At 40.1% G+C, this 14,485-nt stretch overlaps 1 protein-coding gene across 1 annotated transcript; it reads left to right on the plus strand.

Moving 5' to 3' along the window:
• Nucleotides 1-324: 324 nt before the first annotated feature.
• Nucleotides 325-4,798, plus strand: pax1a (paired box 1a). The gene is made up of 5 exons (XM_051945518.1): nucleotides 325-328; nucleotides 998-1,627; nucleotides 2,655-2,788; nucleotides 3,298-3,499; nucleotides 4,208-4,798. Exons 1-5 carry the CDS (start codon nucleotides 325-327, stop codon nucleotides 4,309-4,311), a joined length of 1,074 nt encoding a protein of 357 aa, XP_051801478.1. The 3' UTR covers nucleotides 4,312-4,798.
• Nucleotides 4,799-14,485: the final 9,687 nt, after the last annotated feature.

The raw sequence follows: 14,485 nt of genomic DNA on the forward strand, positions 1-14,485 counted from the left end.
GCAGAGCCTCAGCGTATAACAGCGAAGATTGACGTGGAGGACGCGTCAAATTAATTCCAGCAGAGTCCGGACTCCCCGGGATAACTCCAATTTGCATTTATCGGATGAAGATCACTTCGGTGCCATTGTACCTTGCAGTCACTTGTTTCCAAAAAAAAAAACGCAGGAAGAGGCACGCTGCAATCGGAGGAGATTTTTCGGCTTTTCCTCTTCTGGGGCTCGTTCCTCCCGGTTCCCCCTCTTCCTTCTTTTGACTTCACTCGGACGCACTCAGCCATTTGAGGGGGCACCTAGATTTGCCAGCATCTCGAAACATATAGGCAAATGGGTAAGCCCTCACCGCCTGCATGCTTCACTGGCTTCAGAATGGGACTTATGGAAGCGTATCCAGACTCACTACGCCTGCGTAAAGACAGAAATAAGCATTTGTTTTCCTTTTTCTCCAAGTTCAGATAATGTGCAAATGAAGGAGTGTTTGGCGACAGCTTGTCAAATTTAAATCGCGGTGGATTTTTCCAGTGCTATTGAGCAGGAGTGACTGTCTGCTTCAAGCTTTAGATCGTAAATGGAACCGCACCACCAATTATCCTATGAAAAGCGTCGCTTTAAAGGGCTCTCTCGTGTCTTTTCTCCAAGCTCGCCATTTTTAATGTTGTTTTTGTTGTGTGCGCAGTGGTATTGGACGGTGAAGTCAGCCAAACAGTTTGCACACTTTGGTAAAGCTGCAAAATAGCGGCGGAGAGACAGGGGTTACCAATCTGTGCAGACTGGCGTACAACGTTATACCCTCAGATTTTGTTGTAGCTGGACTGTAAGGAGGCTGCACATCTTAACATGCCCTTGCTTTTTGGTATTTGTTAAATAATACTGTTGCATAATTTTAACAATTAATACATTATAGTGCACACATGAGGGGACTTACTACACAAGTCAGACATCTGTGTACTCACCCAAATATTCCAATAAATGTAACTGATGTGATTCTTTTCTCCTGCAGAGCAAACCTATGGAGAGGTGAACCAGCTAGGCGGCGTGTTCGTCAATGGGCGACCCCTGCCCAACGCCATAAGGTTAAGAATAGTGGAGCTGGCTCAGCTCGGGATTAGACCCTGTGATATAAGCCGGCAACTTCGGGTCTCTCACGGCTGCGTGAGCAAGATTTTGGCGAGGTACAACGAGACGGGCTCCATCTTACCCGGTGCCATCGGTGGGAGCAAGCCACGGGTCACGACGCCTAACGTGGTGAAAAACATCAGGGACTACAAACAGAATGACCCCGGGATCTTTGCCTGGGAGATCCGGGACAGGCTTTTGGCTGACGGGGTTTGTGACAAGTACAATGTCCCGTCGGTGAGCTCGATCAGCAGGATTTTACGCAACAAGATCGGAAATCTCTCGCAGCCGAACCAATATGAGAGCAGCAAGCAAGCCTCCGCGCAGGCCGGGCTCCCCTACAACCACATATACCCTTATTCCTACCCCAACACCATGTCGCCCACCGGCACTAAAATGGGCAGCCCCCCTGGAGTACCGGTGACAGCTGGACATGTGAGCATATCCAGAGCTTGGCCTTCTGCGCACACCGTCAGCAACATCCTCGGAATACGAGCCTTCATGGATCCTACAGGTGAGGGTCGCACAACCATTTTGTGTTGTGTGAAATGTTAGGCCTCTGCTTCTCAGTGCAGTGTATGAAAGGCTTTACCACTCGCTGTTCGCAAACAAGGGCTTAATAAACCCGAGCAGCTTGTTATCCTGCCTGATTAATGGCCGTATTAGTCCGTACAACCTGTTCTGGCAGCAGACGGAACAATGTGTCCATTAAATGTTGTACAGGCCTCCGTTTCAGCATTCAGCCATAACGCAGTAAGGCCATTTTCAATAGGCCTTTTCATGGGATGATGCGTTTGCAAACACCTTGCCCACCTGCTATATCCAAGCTAATCCTCCAAGTAGTCTTTACAGGAATATTTTTCTTTGGCTTTCGGGTCTTTTAGTCAGTCATTTCAGCCACTGTTTAGTCGCACTGGTTCAGTGCATTTTTGTGCCATCATTTCCTAAATAATTTATACAAAATGTGTGTAAATTATAGATAATTACATATTTCTTAAAAGCTGTTTTCTGGTTGAAATCGCTCCATTCTGTGTGTGAGACTATCTCTTATTTTACGCAAATACCTGAAAGCAAAATGCACTGCATGTAATGAGCTTAAACAATCATTACAATTTATTATTAAATTAGGGAAGAATATTTCTAATAATCTACAGTTGTTTTCTGTCATTTTCTATGTTTTTGTGGTTTGTTTAAAAACCACCGCGGTTAAAAACCACATCCATAAAGCATAATATTATTACGCACAATTACGCACTCAAATAAGTATATTAACAGTAATATTAAATAGTATATTGTTTGAATAACTGTATCTTGAAAACTGCTTTAGGTCTTCCTAAAGCAGTTTAGAAAATGAAAAATGTTTAATAGCTCAGACAGACTGATTAACAACCAGCTTTAATGTGTTTTCTATTTTTAGTGTTAATTTTGACGCTTAACGAGACTGCAGAGTTGTTGTTTTGTTTTGTTTTGTTTTGTTTTTACACTTTAACACGTTCACTTTTTTACACATCTTTGACCTGAAACTACTGTTTTGAAATCAGCAATTGCTGGGACGGAGGGATACCCACCAAAAATGGAGGAGTGGAGTAGCGTCAACAGAGCAGCTTTCTCTGCGGCTCACACAGTCAACGGGATTGACAAATCAGCCATTGACGCCGACATAAAATATGCTCAGGTAAAAAAAACAAAACTGTTGGAAACATCTGTGCAGCCTTCAGTCTCACTACACAAAGTCTGGACGTGTGTGCATGCTGTGCATGCACGCCATTTTATTTTCTTTATAGGAAACAGTCCAAAAGCTTAGCCAAAATGGGCAGAGCTCAGGAGTAAATTGTTCCCCTTGCTACAAAGGCCTGTGGCAGAGCTGTGATCCCCAGGCTTAGACTTTATATTCCTGTGGGATTTTATTAATTAAATTTGTGTTTCTGATGAGAGTGAGAGACAGATGTAACCTTGCTGAGTATACATAGTCTAATTAACTTTACTTTTTGGTAAATGAAATGACAGTGAAGCTACTCCTTCCTCATTCTGCTTCCCTGATCTTCGTAAACCACTCAAACACCAAACACCGTCTTTAGGAACCGCTGCTGCAGGCCACACGCCACTGTCCCATTCAATTAGAAGTTCTGCAACTTTTTTGTGGGGGTTGCTGGTCCTTATTTTCTCTTATCTGTTGGCCTGCAGCCTTCCAGCTATGTCTCGGCGTGTGCTTACTCTCCGACCAACCAGTACGGGGTGTACAGCGGGCCGGCGGGGGGCTACGTGGCCCCGGGTCACCACCACTGGCAGCCGCAGAGCCCGGCCCTGTCCCACGCAGGAGGCGGGATGAGCATGCATGCGGGGGAGATCCACTCATCCATGGCCTTTAAGCATCAGAACCGAGAAGGTACGCACACTGTATTGTGAAAGCTGGTGACAGATGCGTGGAAGCCTAAAAATGTTTCTCTTTAGGGCGCAGGGACGCAAACGCAACTGCAGTGAATTTAACAGTTTATTATTATTGTTGTTATTATTTTTGCATTTTGCCAAATTTATCTGATATATCTGCGCACACACACACACACACACACACACACACACACACACACACACACACACACACACACACACACACACACACACACACACACACACACACACACACACACACACACACACACACACACTTTGTAGTGTCTCTCCTCATTCTCCTCCTCTTTCTCTTCTCACACACACACTCTTTCTCAGTCAGTAACGTCCAAAGCGAATGCAAACATTTACCAAATATCAAATAAAGTCTAATTATATGACATTTTTCAAATATTGACCTCCTATTCTTGGCCTGTGTCAGGCCTGCAAGTGGTAATCATTTTAAACCAGTTAAACAGAATGGAGGACTTTGTTGTTATTATTATTTATAAGAAAATGGAAGGTTGCATGTTGAAAATTGTGCATTTTTGGAGATTCTGTTGGTTTGCAGGATATAAAATCTGCCCCTTTATGTAGGTGCAATTATTCACATTATATGCATGCATCTCCGGGATTAAGTAATCAGTTGATGAGCGGTTTTTACGCACTTGCCCACTGAGTATTTCTGTGTTTTTGTGTTGTGCAGGAGACAGAAAACCGCCCAGTCCCCTGAGCAAGCAGCAGCAGCAGCAGCAACATGAAGACTTGAACAGTGTGCATGGACTCAGTCTCCCTACCTCATCATCATAACCGGGACTTATAACACCTAAATACCCATTTAACTGAACTCATTTCAACAACTCCAACAGTAAGTCTGAACACTACCGGCTTGTTTGTGTCTGACAGTCCAACACAGGCCCGTTCAAACGAGTACAGTACAGCTTTATCGGTCTGTCTTTGGCCATATGAATGTAAGCTTGCATGGATGTATCGGTGTTTCCCTCACTGGTTGATCGGTTTTATTTTCCTACCTTCATTTGAAAATACTTCGTGTTGCTATTGGCTGTATATTCTCAAAAGGAGACTGCAGGATTTTAAAGAAATAACTTTTCTTTGGACTCTGTCGCCCTGTCATTGATGTTTTTATTCTAAAGACGCCTTATGTTATATTGTCTTCTGGTCATGATCTCGAATCTACAGTGGCTCAACGATGTGAACAAAAAGATTTGAATTGTCTAAATGTAAAAAAAAATATTTGCCAAAGCTTTAATTATATATTTTTATAATTTCATTGTAAATATGCAAAAATAAAGGCCTTTTTAAACGGCGTAAGTTGTTGTAGCGTGTGTTGTTGCAGTATGGATCCAGGAAAGGGCCTGCTAAGTTTTGGAAAAGAAGGAAATATCACTTTAAAAGAGATGAATGAGTGATTTTTACCCCCCTTGTTATTTCAAGTGGTTTTTGGTTGCGTTGCCACTACCTTGAGAGGCTCCTTTTATTTTGTTTTCTGTATTTAACAGAGTTGATAATGTGGAATCAAACCTAAACATGTGACTTTGGGTTATTTCTGAAAGGCCTGTGCCACCAACATATTGGTCCGTGCAGGTGGAGGTCTCAGACAGAATCATTCTCTCCCGTTGGAGTTCATTCTGGACTTTGAATGTGGCATGTTGCCCGTCGTGAGGCGTTCACTGACCTATAACCTTTTCAGAATACGTTTCAGCCAGCTTCGTCTGATAGTTCGCCTCAATTGGAATTAAATCCATATACTGATAGTGATTAGGCCACTATTTGCTGGGAAAAAAGTCATTTTGCTCACTCAGGCAGAACACCCGTACACTTCCAAAGAGCTCTCCTCAGCCTGGGCGCCTCCGCTGATGTTATCTGGTCTGTAATTGATACGCGCCATGATGGAAATCTGAGGGCTGATCATACACGTTAATGAACGGTGCGTTCAGGAGAGCATCTAACAGTCCAATCCACCCTCATGCAGCCTCAGGGAGAAGTACCCCGCATAGAAATTACAACACGTTTCCCATACAGGCCTCTGCCCTCTCTCTCGCTCTCTGGCTCTCTGTAAACTGTTTATTCCTGTGGCCTGTTTGCGCTCTAACGACGAGACTCCTCGCTGATTTGCTTTACAGACTGAACTGTGTGTTTCTGGGCATTTATGTGACCGTGTTTGTCTGATTTCACGTCGATATTTTGGCTTTATTTTTTTTTTTAATGATTCCGTTGCAATGATGTTCAACTAATACCATTTATGGTGCTTTTTTAAAATTCTACCTATTCTACATCTAATTTTGCATGACGATGCTTTCACATACTATATTAGATTGTATTAGATATTGGCATTGGTATTATTATTTATTTTTCGGTATTTTTAAAAAGCATTAATCAATTTAGTTGGGGAAAAGGCCATTTAAGGTGCAGGCAGTACATGTTGCCTTTGCAGTTTATGACAGTCTTTTAATAACCAAAATTACCATCATGCATGCATGTGGTATAAAATATGTTTTTTTAAAATAGATTCAAACTTTTAAAACTTTAATCTGCTTTCCTATTTTGCAATCAACCTGTATTCCTTCTACTGTAAGTGGACGCAGCATGTGATTGCAGATCCAGGTTAGTTTTGGTTGAGTAAGAACGAGCTTTTCTGTGGATTTGAACAGCATCCCTATGAATGCAGGAACACTTCATGTTATGTTTCCGCCCTTTAAAAACACAATTAATGTGTAGTTCTCTTCCCTTTTTTGGAACAGGCCTTCAAAAATTCGACATCATTCATCAAAATTGCATCAATTTTTGGTTCTCAATGCTAAGAGATAGTATAATCTATTAGAATAAAAATATCATTGGGTCTGTTTATTCTAAGCTGTTTTTAAACTTCAGGTGATTGAATGATTGAAACACTAAAAACAGTCTCAGTGTTTCCTAAAGACGGGGGCCATAATAGCCATTGGTTATTTAGTGATATTTAATATAAAATGAATAATAACGTTCTGTCTTTTTAATATAAAGTATTGCAAGTTTTTTGCCATAACATTAGAAGTTATTACAGACCTAAATATATAATAATTCTCTAAAATGAATCAACAGAGGATGCATATATCACACTGCTCGCTGAAAGACAGTTGTGTTTTGGATTTACAGTCAGGTAGTGTGATTCTGTTTTCTTGATTCTCGCCATAAGCACAGTTGAGAAAAAAAAATAACATGTAGACCCAGAACAAGCACAGTATACAGTTAGCAGTGCACAGTAGTGTTTTTTTATTTAATTAAACAACCAGTGTATGTTGGGATTTAAATGTGTACTAAATTCTCGTGTCTAAAATTTCTGCCTTTCCATATTTAAGCAGTTTGATGATCAGAAAAGGCTGAATATGTCTAATATTGCATGTTTGATGCAGTATGGAAAATTATCTGAGACTTCTAATCAAAAACAAAAACGTTATCAAGGAGCAAAAAGTCAATATTATTCAGTTATACTGCTTTTTTTTTTACAGAGGACAGTCTCCCAACACGAAGCACTGAGGTGTTTAAACAGCAGGCTCGAGGATACATGCTGGAATTTGTGTGCCATGAGTCCTATTTTGCCGCCGTCGATTCCTTTCCCCTTTTTGCAGCAAAATCCCAAGTGAGTCAGTATATCTAAACATTAAGATGGCCTTTGAGTACACATGCTCCCTGACTGGAGTCGTTCATGTTTTCCCGGATACCACTTGGGGTTCGGAAAACACTCCTTCATGGTGGTGGGGTTACTTCCTGCGGGACCTATGGTCATCAATCAGGGCAGCAAGTGATACCCCCCACTGCGTCTACAGCAGACCCTCAGTGCTGGAAGGGCAGCAGGTGGGATAGTTTCAGATGTTGTTCCCTATTGACACAGAGCACGTAAAAATAATATTTTTGAAATGCATACAACATCACAACATGCCAGTGACTGGACTTTTTTCATCCTTGAACGACAATAAGAGTTGAAGTACAGTATGTTTTAAAGTGTTGAAATAGAGCCATTTTTCACAATTTTCATGTTAATGACATAATTTCATAAGATACAACTTGTTTTGAGAAGTTTTCAGGAAAATAGTTGATTGTTACTTTAAAATCATTTACCAGCATTATTTTGTTTCCATACTAAGAAGTCTGGAGATGTTTGGTGTTAGCTTTAGACCAGATAGATTGGGGGAGTTGCAGACATAATTTCCTTTTTGCATTAGTCTTACCTTGCAAAAATTATTAGAGATGCAAGCTTATATTTTTGCAATATATAATTTCACACTTTAATTCATCCTTGCCTCCTTTAGCACTGCTTATTGATAAGTTAGAGGTTAAAAAGGGCACTATCACTAAAAATATGGACACAAAAGTGTGCAGATGCCCAGACTTAAATACTACAGTGCTCTGATCTCTATGGCCTTAAGAGTGCTACCTCTGACACTTAAACTTGAAAGGATTCTCAAATACCACAAGCTCAAACAGATACTTGGGGAGATGGATAGGAGACTTGGCCTCCTTTATCCTAATGGATATGATATTGAGCACTATTAATAATCCAAGCAGTGGTGAAACAGTGACAGAGATTCCTTTAAAAGCAAGACCAGGCGCTGCTGTCTTCGACCGTAATGATTCATCAACGTCTGCCGTGTGTACAGGAGGGATTGAGTGTTCTTAAAGACCAAACTTCGGTTTATGTATTTGACACTTTGCTGGGTATTATTTAAGGCGTTTTACATTATCTCTCTTCTTTTGCGTTAAGGGGGGAAACTACCCCAGGCTGGCCAGGAGTCACTCACTCACTACTCTGTCTTTGCAAGACTCTAAGTCAACAAGAAGAGAGCATCTCAGGACAGGCGACATGGCAGAGCAGACAGGTCTTGGAAAAAGAAAGAAAGATACAAGAGAAACCTTTTAAAAAGAGAGTGGCAAGTTGGCAAAGTGTCAGATTTTACAAAGGCCAGTGTCAGCACTTCTACTCATGTCTGAAATTTCTCATAAATTGACTCGCCATGGAAACATGGTGCATGCAAGCATGATGTACGAAGCTGGAACACGTGTGGATCTCACTCTTTGACATGCAGGATGTAATTTTTTGACAAGCGTGCGAGAAACAAAGTCATAAATTTAAAATGGTCATAGCTGCCAGGCTAGTGTTAACAGTGTTTGACAGGATCGGACGCTGTCAAACGTTTAGAAAAGCAGAATCCAGGGCAAGTTACACAAGCACAAAGATGTGCTATGTGCAATACGCGTAAGTGATGCATTCATGTTTTTGCCACCCTAAAAGACCAAAGCAGCGGGTCTGTAACGATGTCATTCTTGTAATTCAATCACCACTGACTTTTTTTTTCCGCTGACTGTCCACAGGATTTCCAAGCAGGCAGAGTTACAGCTCTAGCAGTCTAGAGGATGATAAATGCCTCCCTCCCATGTTCTTACTTGCTCTGCCAGCTCACCACATCAACCAGATGCTCTAAAAGCAAAAGGGACAGAGACATGATGATGACATTTGGCTTTCTAAATGAAAACGTATCATTTCACATTTGCTCTCAGGAGATTCCGCCGCTGTCTTTGGTCCTCTGAGGATACAGCAATACGCTGAATTGCAGAGCCCAGTTTTGATTATTATATACAGATGACTAAAAGAGCATAAAATTATGTTTGCAAACTCAATTAAAATGCACCCTTTGAAAACACTGCCATGTTTCTGTAAAACGAGAAGAATGCTTGTAATTTGTGTGTGTTGTCAGTAATTGGTATGCAAATGTCAACATCTACTGTAAAGTCTAAACACACGCTTTCATTATGGAAATTAGTCAGCAGTTTTGCAAAGGAAGTCTATTTTAGTGACAATCTGGGCTAAAGAAGAGAGACAGTCCTCAAAGCAGGAGAGGCCTCTCTAATTTGGGGAGACTATAGAATTAATGCTCTACCAGTCTGCCCATCTGTGACTTATTTAAAGTGTGCTGAAACGTATACTGTGCTAAATGTTGCCACACACATGTCAAATGCTACCAGCAAATAAGGTAGTTAATTTTTTGGCTCAAATTCTTATTAGGTGATAATAAGAGGATGACTCTTCTCTGAAATATGTGAGCGGTAAACCACCGTACTGTCTGTCGGTCTGGAGAGGAAAATCCTCCTTGAAACTCAGCTGGATCCCTGAAGCGAACGTTTTCTGTGCTTAGAGAGAAGATCAAAAAGGAGCATGCTTACTAACTGCAGCGTATACCTGATTCAAACGAGTTGTGACAGAATACGGTTATTATTTGAGTTCTCGTAAAGCATCTCAGTGTTAGTCTTTGAAGGATTAAGCTTATGTTGTTTTATGTTTTTGTTAGTGCCAACAAATCAATGCTGAAAGACAAAAAAAACCCCAGCAGTATATGAATCTATCTCTCAGGATTTTCACTTTTCTGCTTTGTATGTGGCCTCAAGCAGTGGCTACAAAAGGCTTGCCATTTTCCTAAAACAACTGCTCACTGTAGCTTTAAGCAAACATTACTCATGAAAAGAGAAATTATCACATTTACTCAGGACTATTTTCAGCTGCAGATGAATACATATTTTCTGCCCTACAGTCAGTATTTATGGCAGCAGAACAGCATATGTGGAATCAAAATAAACTACAAGTCGGCATGTTCTTGGTAAAGAAGGAGCATGCAATAGTGTCTGTCAGCGATGCTTTTTTAAAACAGTGTTTTGGGCAACAGTGGACGTCTACAGCACAGATGACAAAACTAAATATATTTTGAATGCACAAGGAATGTGTTGCTGGTAGGATCAGTTCTTTGATAGCTTCTTTCTTTTTGATAAAAAAAGACAAATCACCCAAGTTATTCTTTTACTTTCATTTTCTTTTACCTCTCTGACCGTCCTAATACAGTTATATACTGTTGCTATGCAAATTAATTTCAGTGGTACTGAGAGGTTCCTCTTTCAGTTTTATTTCATTTACCACATACAGTTCCTAAAAATTTACATTACAATTACAGTAGTAAAGCTTTTGCATAAGTTCCACTGAAGGATCAGGGTTCCAGTTCCAGTTTACTGCAGAGAACATAAAGTTAAATGCTAGCTTGTTTGCATATAATGCATGTATAATTAGAAGCACATGGGCTATCTTTGTACAATGTCAAGTTCATCTTTTACAAAGCAGAAGAAAAAAAAGTAATTTATTATTATTTTATCAGCTTAGACCTATAAAAGAACTTCTATCTAGCTATTGTGGATTTATATTTCCTCCAATCAAAATAGGAAAAATATGACAGAAATGAATTTTCCTGTAAGAAGTGAATCAGATTTTTACATGTTGATATTAAGTGATGATAGTTTTCAGATGGAGGCATGTTTTGATGTGGAAATTAATCAACTATGTGTTATCCAAAAGTAAAACTGCTTATTAATCATACTGCACATAAAGTATACTAAAATAGGCAGATATATATTTACTATATAAACAGCAGCCATGCAGCTGGTTCTCCAATCCTTCCTTTAAAGTTTTTGGATTGTATTTCCTGCGTGGCTGTCTCGTCTTGCTGTGTTCTTGTTTATTTACTGTATATGTCTTGCACAAGAGCCTCATGCTCATCACCTCAGCATTCAGATGAGATAGCACAAAGTGGAGCACACAGGTCTGTGGGTGCAGACCCGGAGCACGTTGAGCCTGTTGCCCCGCTGAATGCTGCATGTGTGCAGGAAGACCAGCGATGTCACCATGTGTCGAGCCGAAGAGATAATGCAACAAAAGGTGAAAGGTAAACAACAATGCCTGCCATTAATCAGCCTCCTGACCTTGCCCCGCTGCTGCCACTCCCTGAGGGTTTGTGACAACGGCGCCAGTCAGAGCTGCCAACCCCTATCACTTGTCTGATTTTAAGGAACTTGTTGGCTGATAACCAAGACGGACTCATGTCTAAATCAACACAAATTTTGAATCGACCTATTGACTTTAGCAACATCCGGGATGGAATAAAACATATACATAGCCGTCTGACCTTTCCCATATTGACAGTATCATCAAGTTTAAACAGCCAATATTTCTGTTTGGTGTGCTCGTGAGCAGTCAGCTCGAAAGCAGCTGAGAGAGAGTGAAAAAGAAAGAGGGCCCTTTGAAGAAAACGGAGTGCAGCCAGTTGTGGAGAACCATGCATGTTGCTGTTATTGGTGCTTTTCACTCAAACGCGCCTCTCCCATCTCAGCACTCGCACGCAGCATTGACCCAAAGGGTGGCTGTTAATTTGGCATGGCAAAAACATGGGTTTAAACTGAATGAAGGGTCTGATATAGCCACTGCACTAGGAGGAGAGAGCAGCTCCACAAGGCAGACCACAGGACAACATGACATGTGCATCCTGAATAATTCAGAAAGTGCTTTGTATACAAGAAAAATCTTTGACAATGAGAGCACAGGAGGGTTGTGTTGTTGAAAGTTAAAGTTTCAATTTTCCTATGATAAAATATCAAAGGCTTGTCTGTTACAAGTTTATTAAATATGCTGGGCATTTTTGTGCAATTTATATGATACATTTTGCCACAAAATACAGTGTCTGACATCAATTATGATGAGCATATCATATACATAACACACTGTAAGTAAAAATCACTGGAATACACTGTTAAAAATACACTGGAAACTGAGACAAAAAATAGAAAAAAAAAATGATGAAATGTGTAAAACTCCACTGAGGACAAGATACTAATCTATGTGGGTGGCTACTGGCGGTCCTCTCAGTCATCACTCTTCATTGCAGACTGAGACAACCGCCAGTCACACTTCCAAGCCACAATAACAAGGTGGGCCTCTGTAGAAATGCTTAAACCACGTTCAATTGTCTAGTGAGCCCTCAGTCTTTCAGCTCCGATACTCTGCCTGTCATGGTGTGAAACCCTAATGAGAAACACAAGCATTTTTTTGTTCTCTGGCTGAGGAGCATTGCAGCAGCTTAGTAAAGAAATGCATATATTTTGGCAAACTGAAAAGAATGCACTGAAGTACTTCTTTATATTAAAGTTGTGGCAACTTCAGTTTTACCTCAGCAACTGCTTCCATGATTGCAAACTTTAGTGTCTAATTCTACATTTAACACTAATTCATAGCTTGTGAATAAAATAATGCAACAGCATATTTACAAATGATTTTAAAAATGTTTCAATACCATAAGAAATTAGACATTAGATACAACATGTTACACCTAACTTTTCAAGTATTTCTCCAAAATACCCTGTCCATTGTGTAACCTGACAACATCGTTTTTTATCCCACTGCAACATCTCATAATAAAGCAAAAATATTTGCTCTATGCGTTTCTTCATGGGAAATGACAAAGAAAAGCCATTAACCACCTCCTTCGCAGCTATCTGTGCATTGCTAGTTGAGACAGACAAAAGGCGAGTGTCAGAGCGATGGAGGAAGAGTTTGTCTTCTCTTCCTGCTCTCAGCGGCACAATAATGAAGAGGATGTCTCCCTGCACACTTGGGCTATCCATTACTGAGTTAACAAGGTCTCGCCTACCCTACAAGTGAAATCCAAGGCCGTCCGTCTGTCCGTCTATCACATTGAAGGAAAAACAAATAAACACACATGTGAATTTGTTGAGGTTTTACTCTGGGGCCGATATGTGCCAAAGAATGCTGAGTCTTTGTCCATGATAAACAGGACACTGTATGGATATGCCATCATGCCATCTTAGGTCCACCTGCAAATGCAAACAGGGAAATTCTTCGAGGAAAGCTTACATTTCCCCCAAAAGAAAAGTTTGTTTCTGCTGGACTGACTGGTTGACCCAATGAAAACACACAGAGAAAAGCAAGGTGAAGCGCCTCCGTGCTGCTCGGTTAAAGCTCTCAATTCACTGTGCAGCAGGCTGATCGGTCCACTTCAAACTTCCAGAGAGATTTAGACATAAACATCCTATTAACCACTGGAAAGCAACTTTTAAAAACAACCATATGTGGAGAGCTTCATTGCATACATTTAACGTCCTAAGTACAAAAGTTTTTTTTTTAAAAATCAGCCAGTGAAAGAGCTCATTTATTCAATGTATGCTCAAACCTTCTACTTAGCTAAAGTATCTAAATGCTATTTGGACTTCAATTTTTAGATTTTAAAAATATTTTTAGTCCAAAAGATATTGTACATAAAAGCATTTAATCTAATGTAATACATTGTGAAAGACTGAACCAGTGGCTCTCAGATTGCTTAATTCTACCCAGACAAGTAAAATCATTCGGGACAAACACAGAATAGAGAAAAGTTGATAAAAAATAATACAAAATTAATCTTTTTTTTGCCTCTTTCAGATTTCAGATTAACCTTCTGATTCATCGGACCCAATTATCAAACTGTGCATAAAATAGATAAACCTTGCAAAAAAAAAATGTAATTACAGACTATTACATCTGTGTTACCAGCGCAATGTAACTGCATATCACAGTTCCCTTTTTATTGTTGCTTTGGTGAATTTCAGTAAATTTAGCGAAGAATATTTCTCCTAAAAAATAACATTTTCAAAAAAAACTTTTTATGTAATGAAGCACTTGTTTATGCTGTTGTTGTGGTATTTGTGCATAAATAAGTTATTTAAATACACTTTCTACCATTAAAATCAGCTTCATCTTGAGCCTCTTTTCTTTAGTTATTAAGGCCAGCGTGGATCATTACAACAATAAACAAGTTTTATGTTACCAAGGAAGTAATGCAACTCTATAGAACGCCCCAATAGCTCACCAGGTAGAGCATGCCGTCATGTACTAAGGCTCTAGTTTAGTCTGAATGGTTTGCTGCATGTCCTCCATTTTCATTCCTCTCCTCCCTGTGTTTTCAGCTCTCCCTATAATAAAAGCAAAATGCCCCAAAAAATCTATTAAAAATAGAAAGTAATAGAATTCTATTGTGATTCTATAGGGATGCTTTGAAAATGAAAATTTCTGCACACACAGAACACTGAAGTTCTCCATATATTCTGTTTAAACATGACATAT

This window comes from Acanthochromis polyacanthus, chromosome 1, assembly GCF_021347895.1.
Source record: "Acanthochromis polyacanthus isolate Apoly-LR-REF ecotype Palm Island chromosome 1, KAUST_Apoly_ChrSc, whole genome shotgun sequence".
Lineage (NCBI taxonomy): Eukaryota > Metazoa > Chordata > Actinopteri > Pomacentridae > Acanthochromis > Acanthochromis polyacanthus.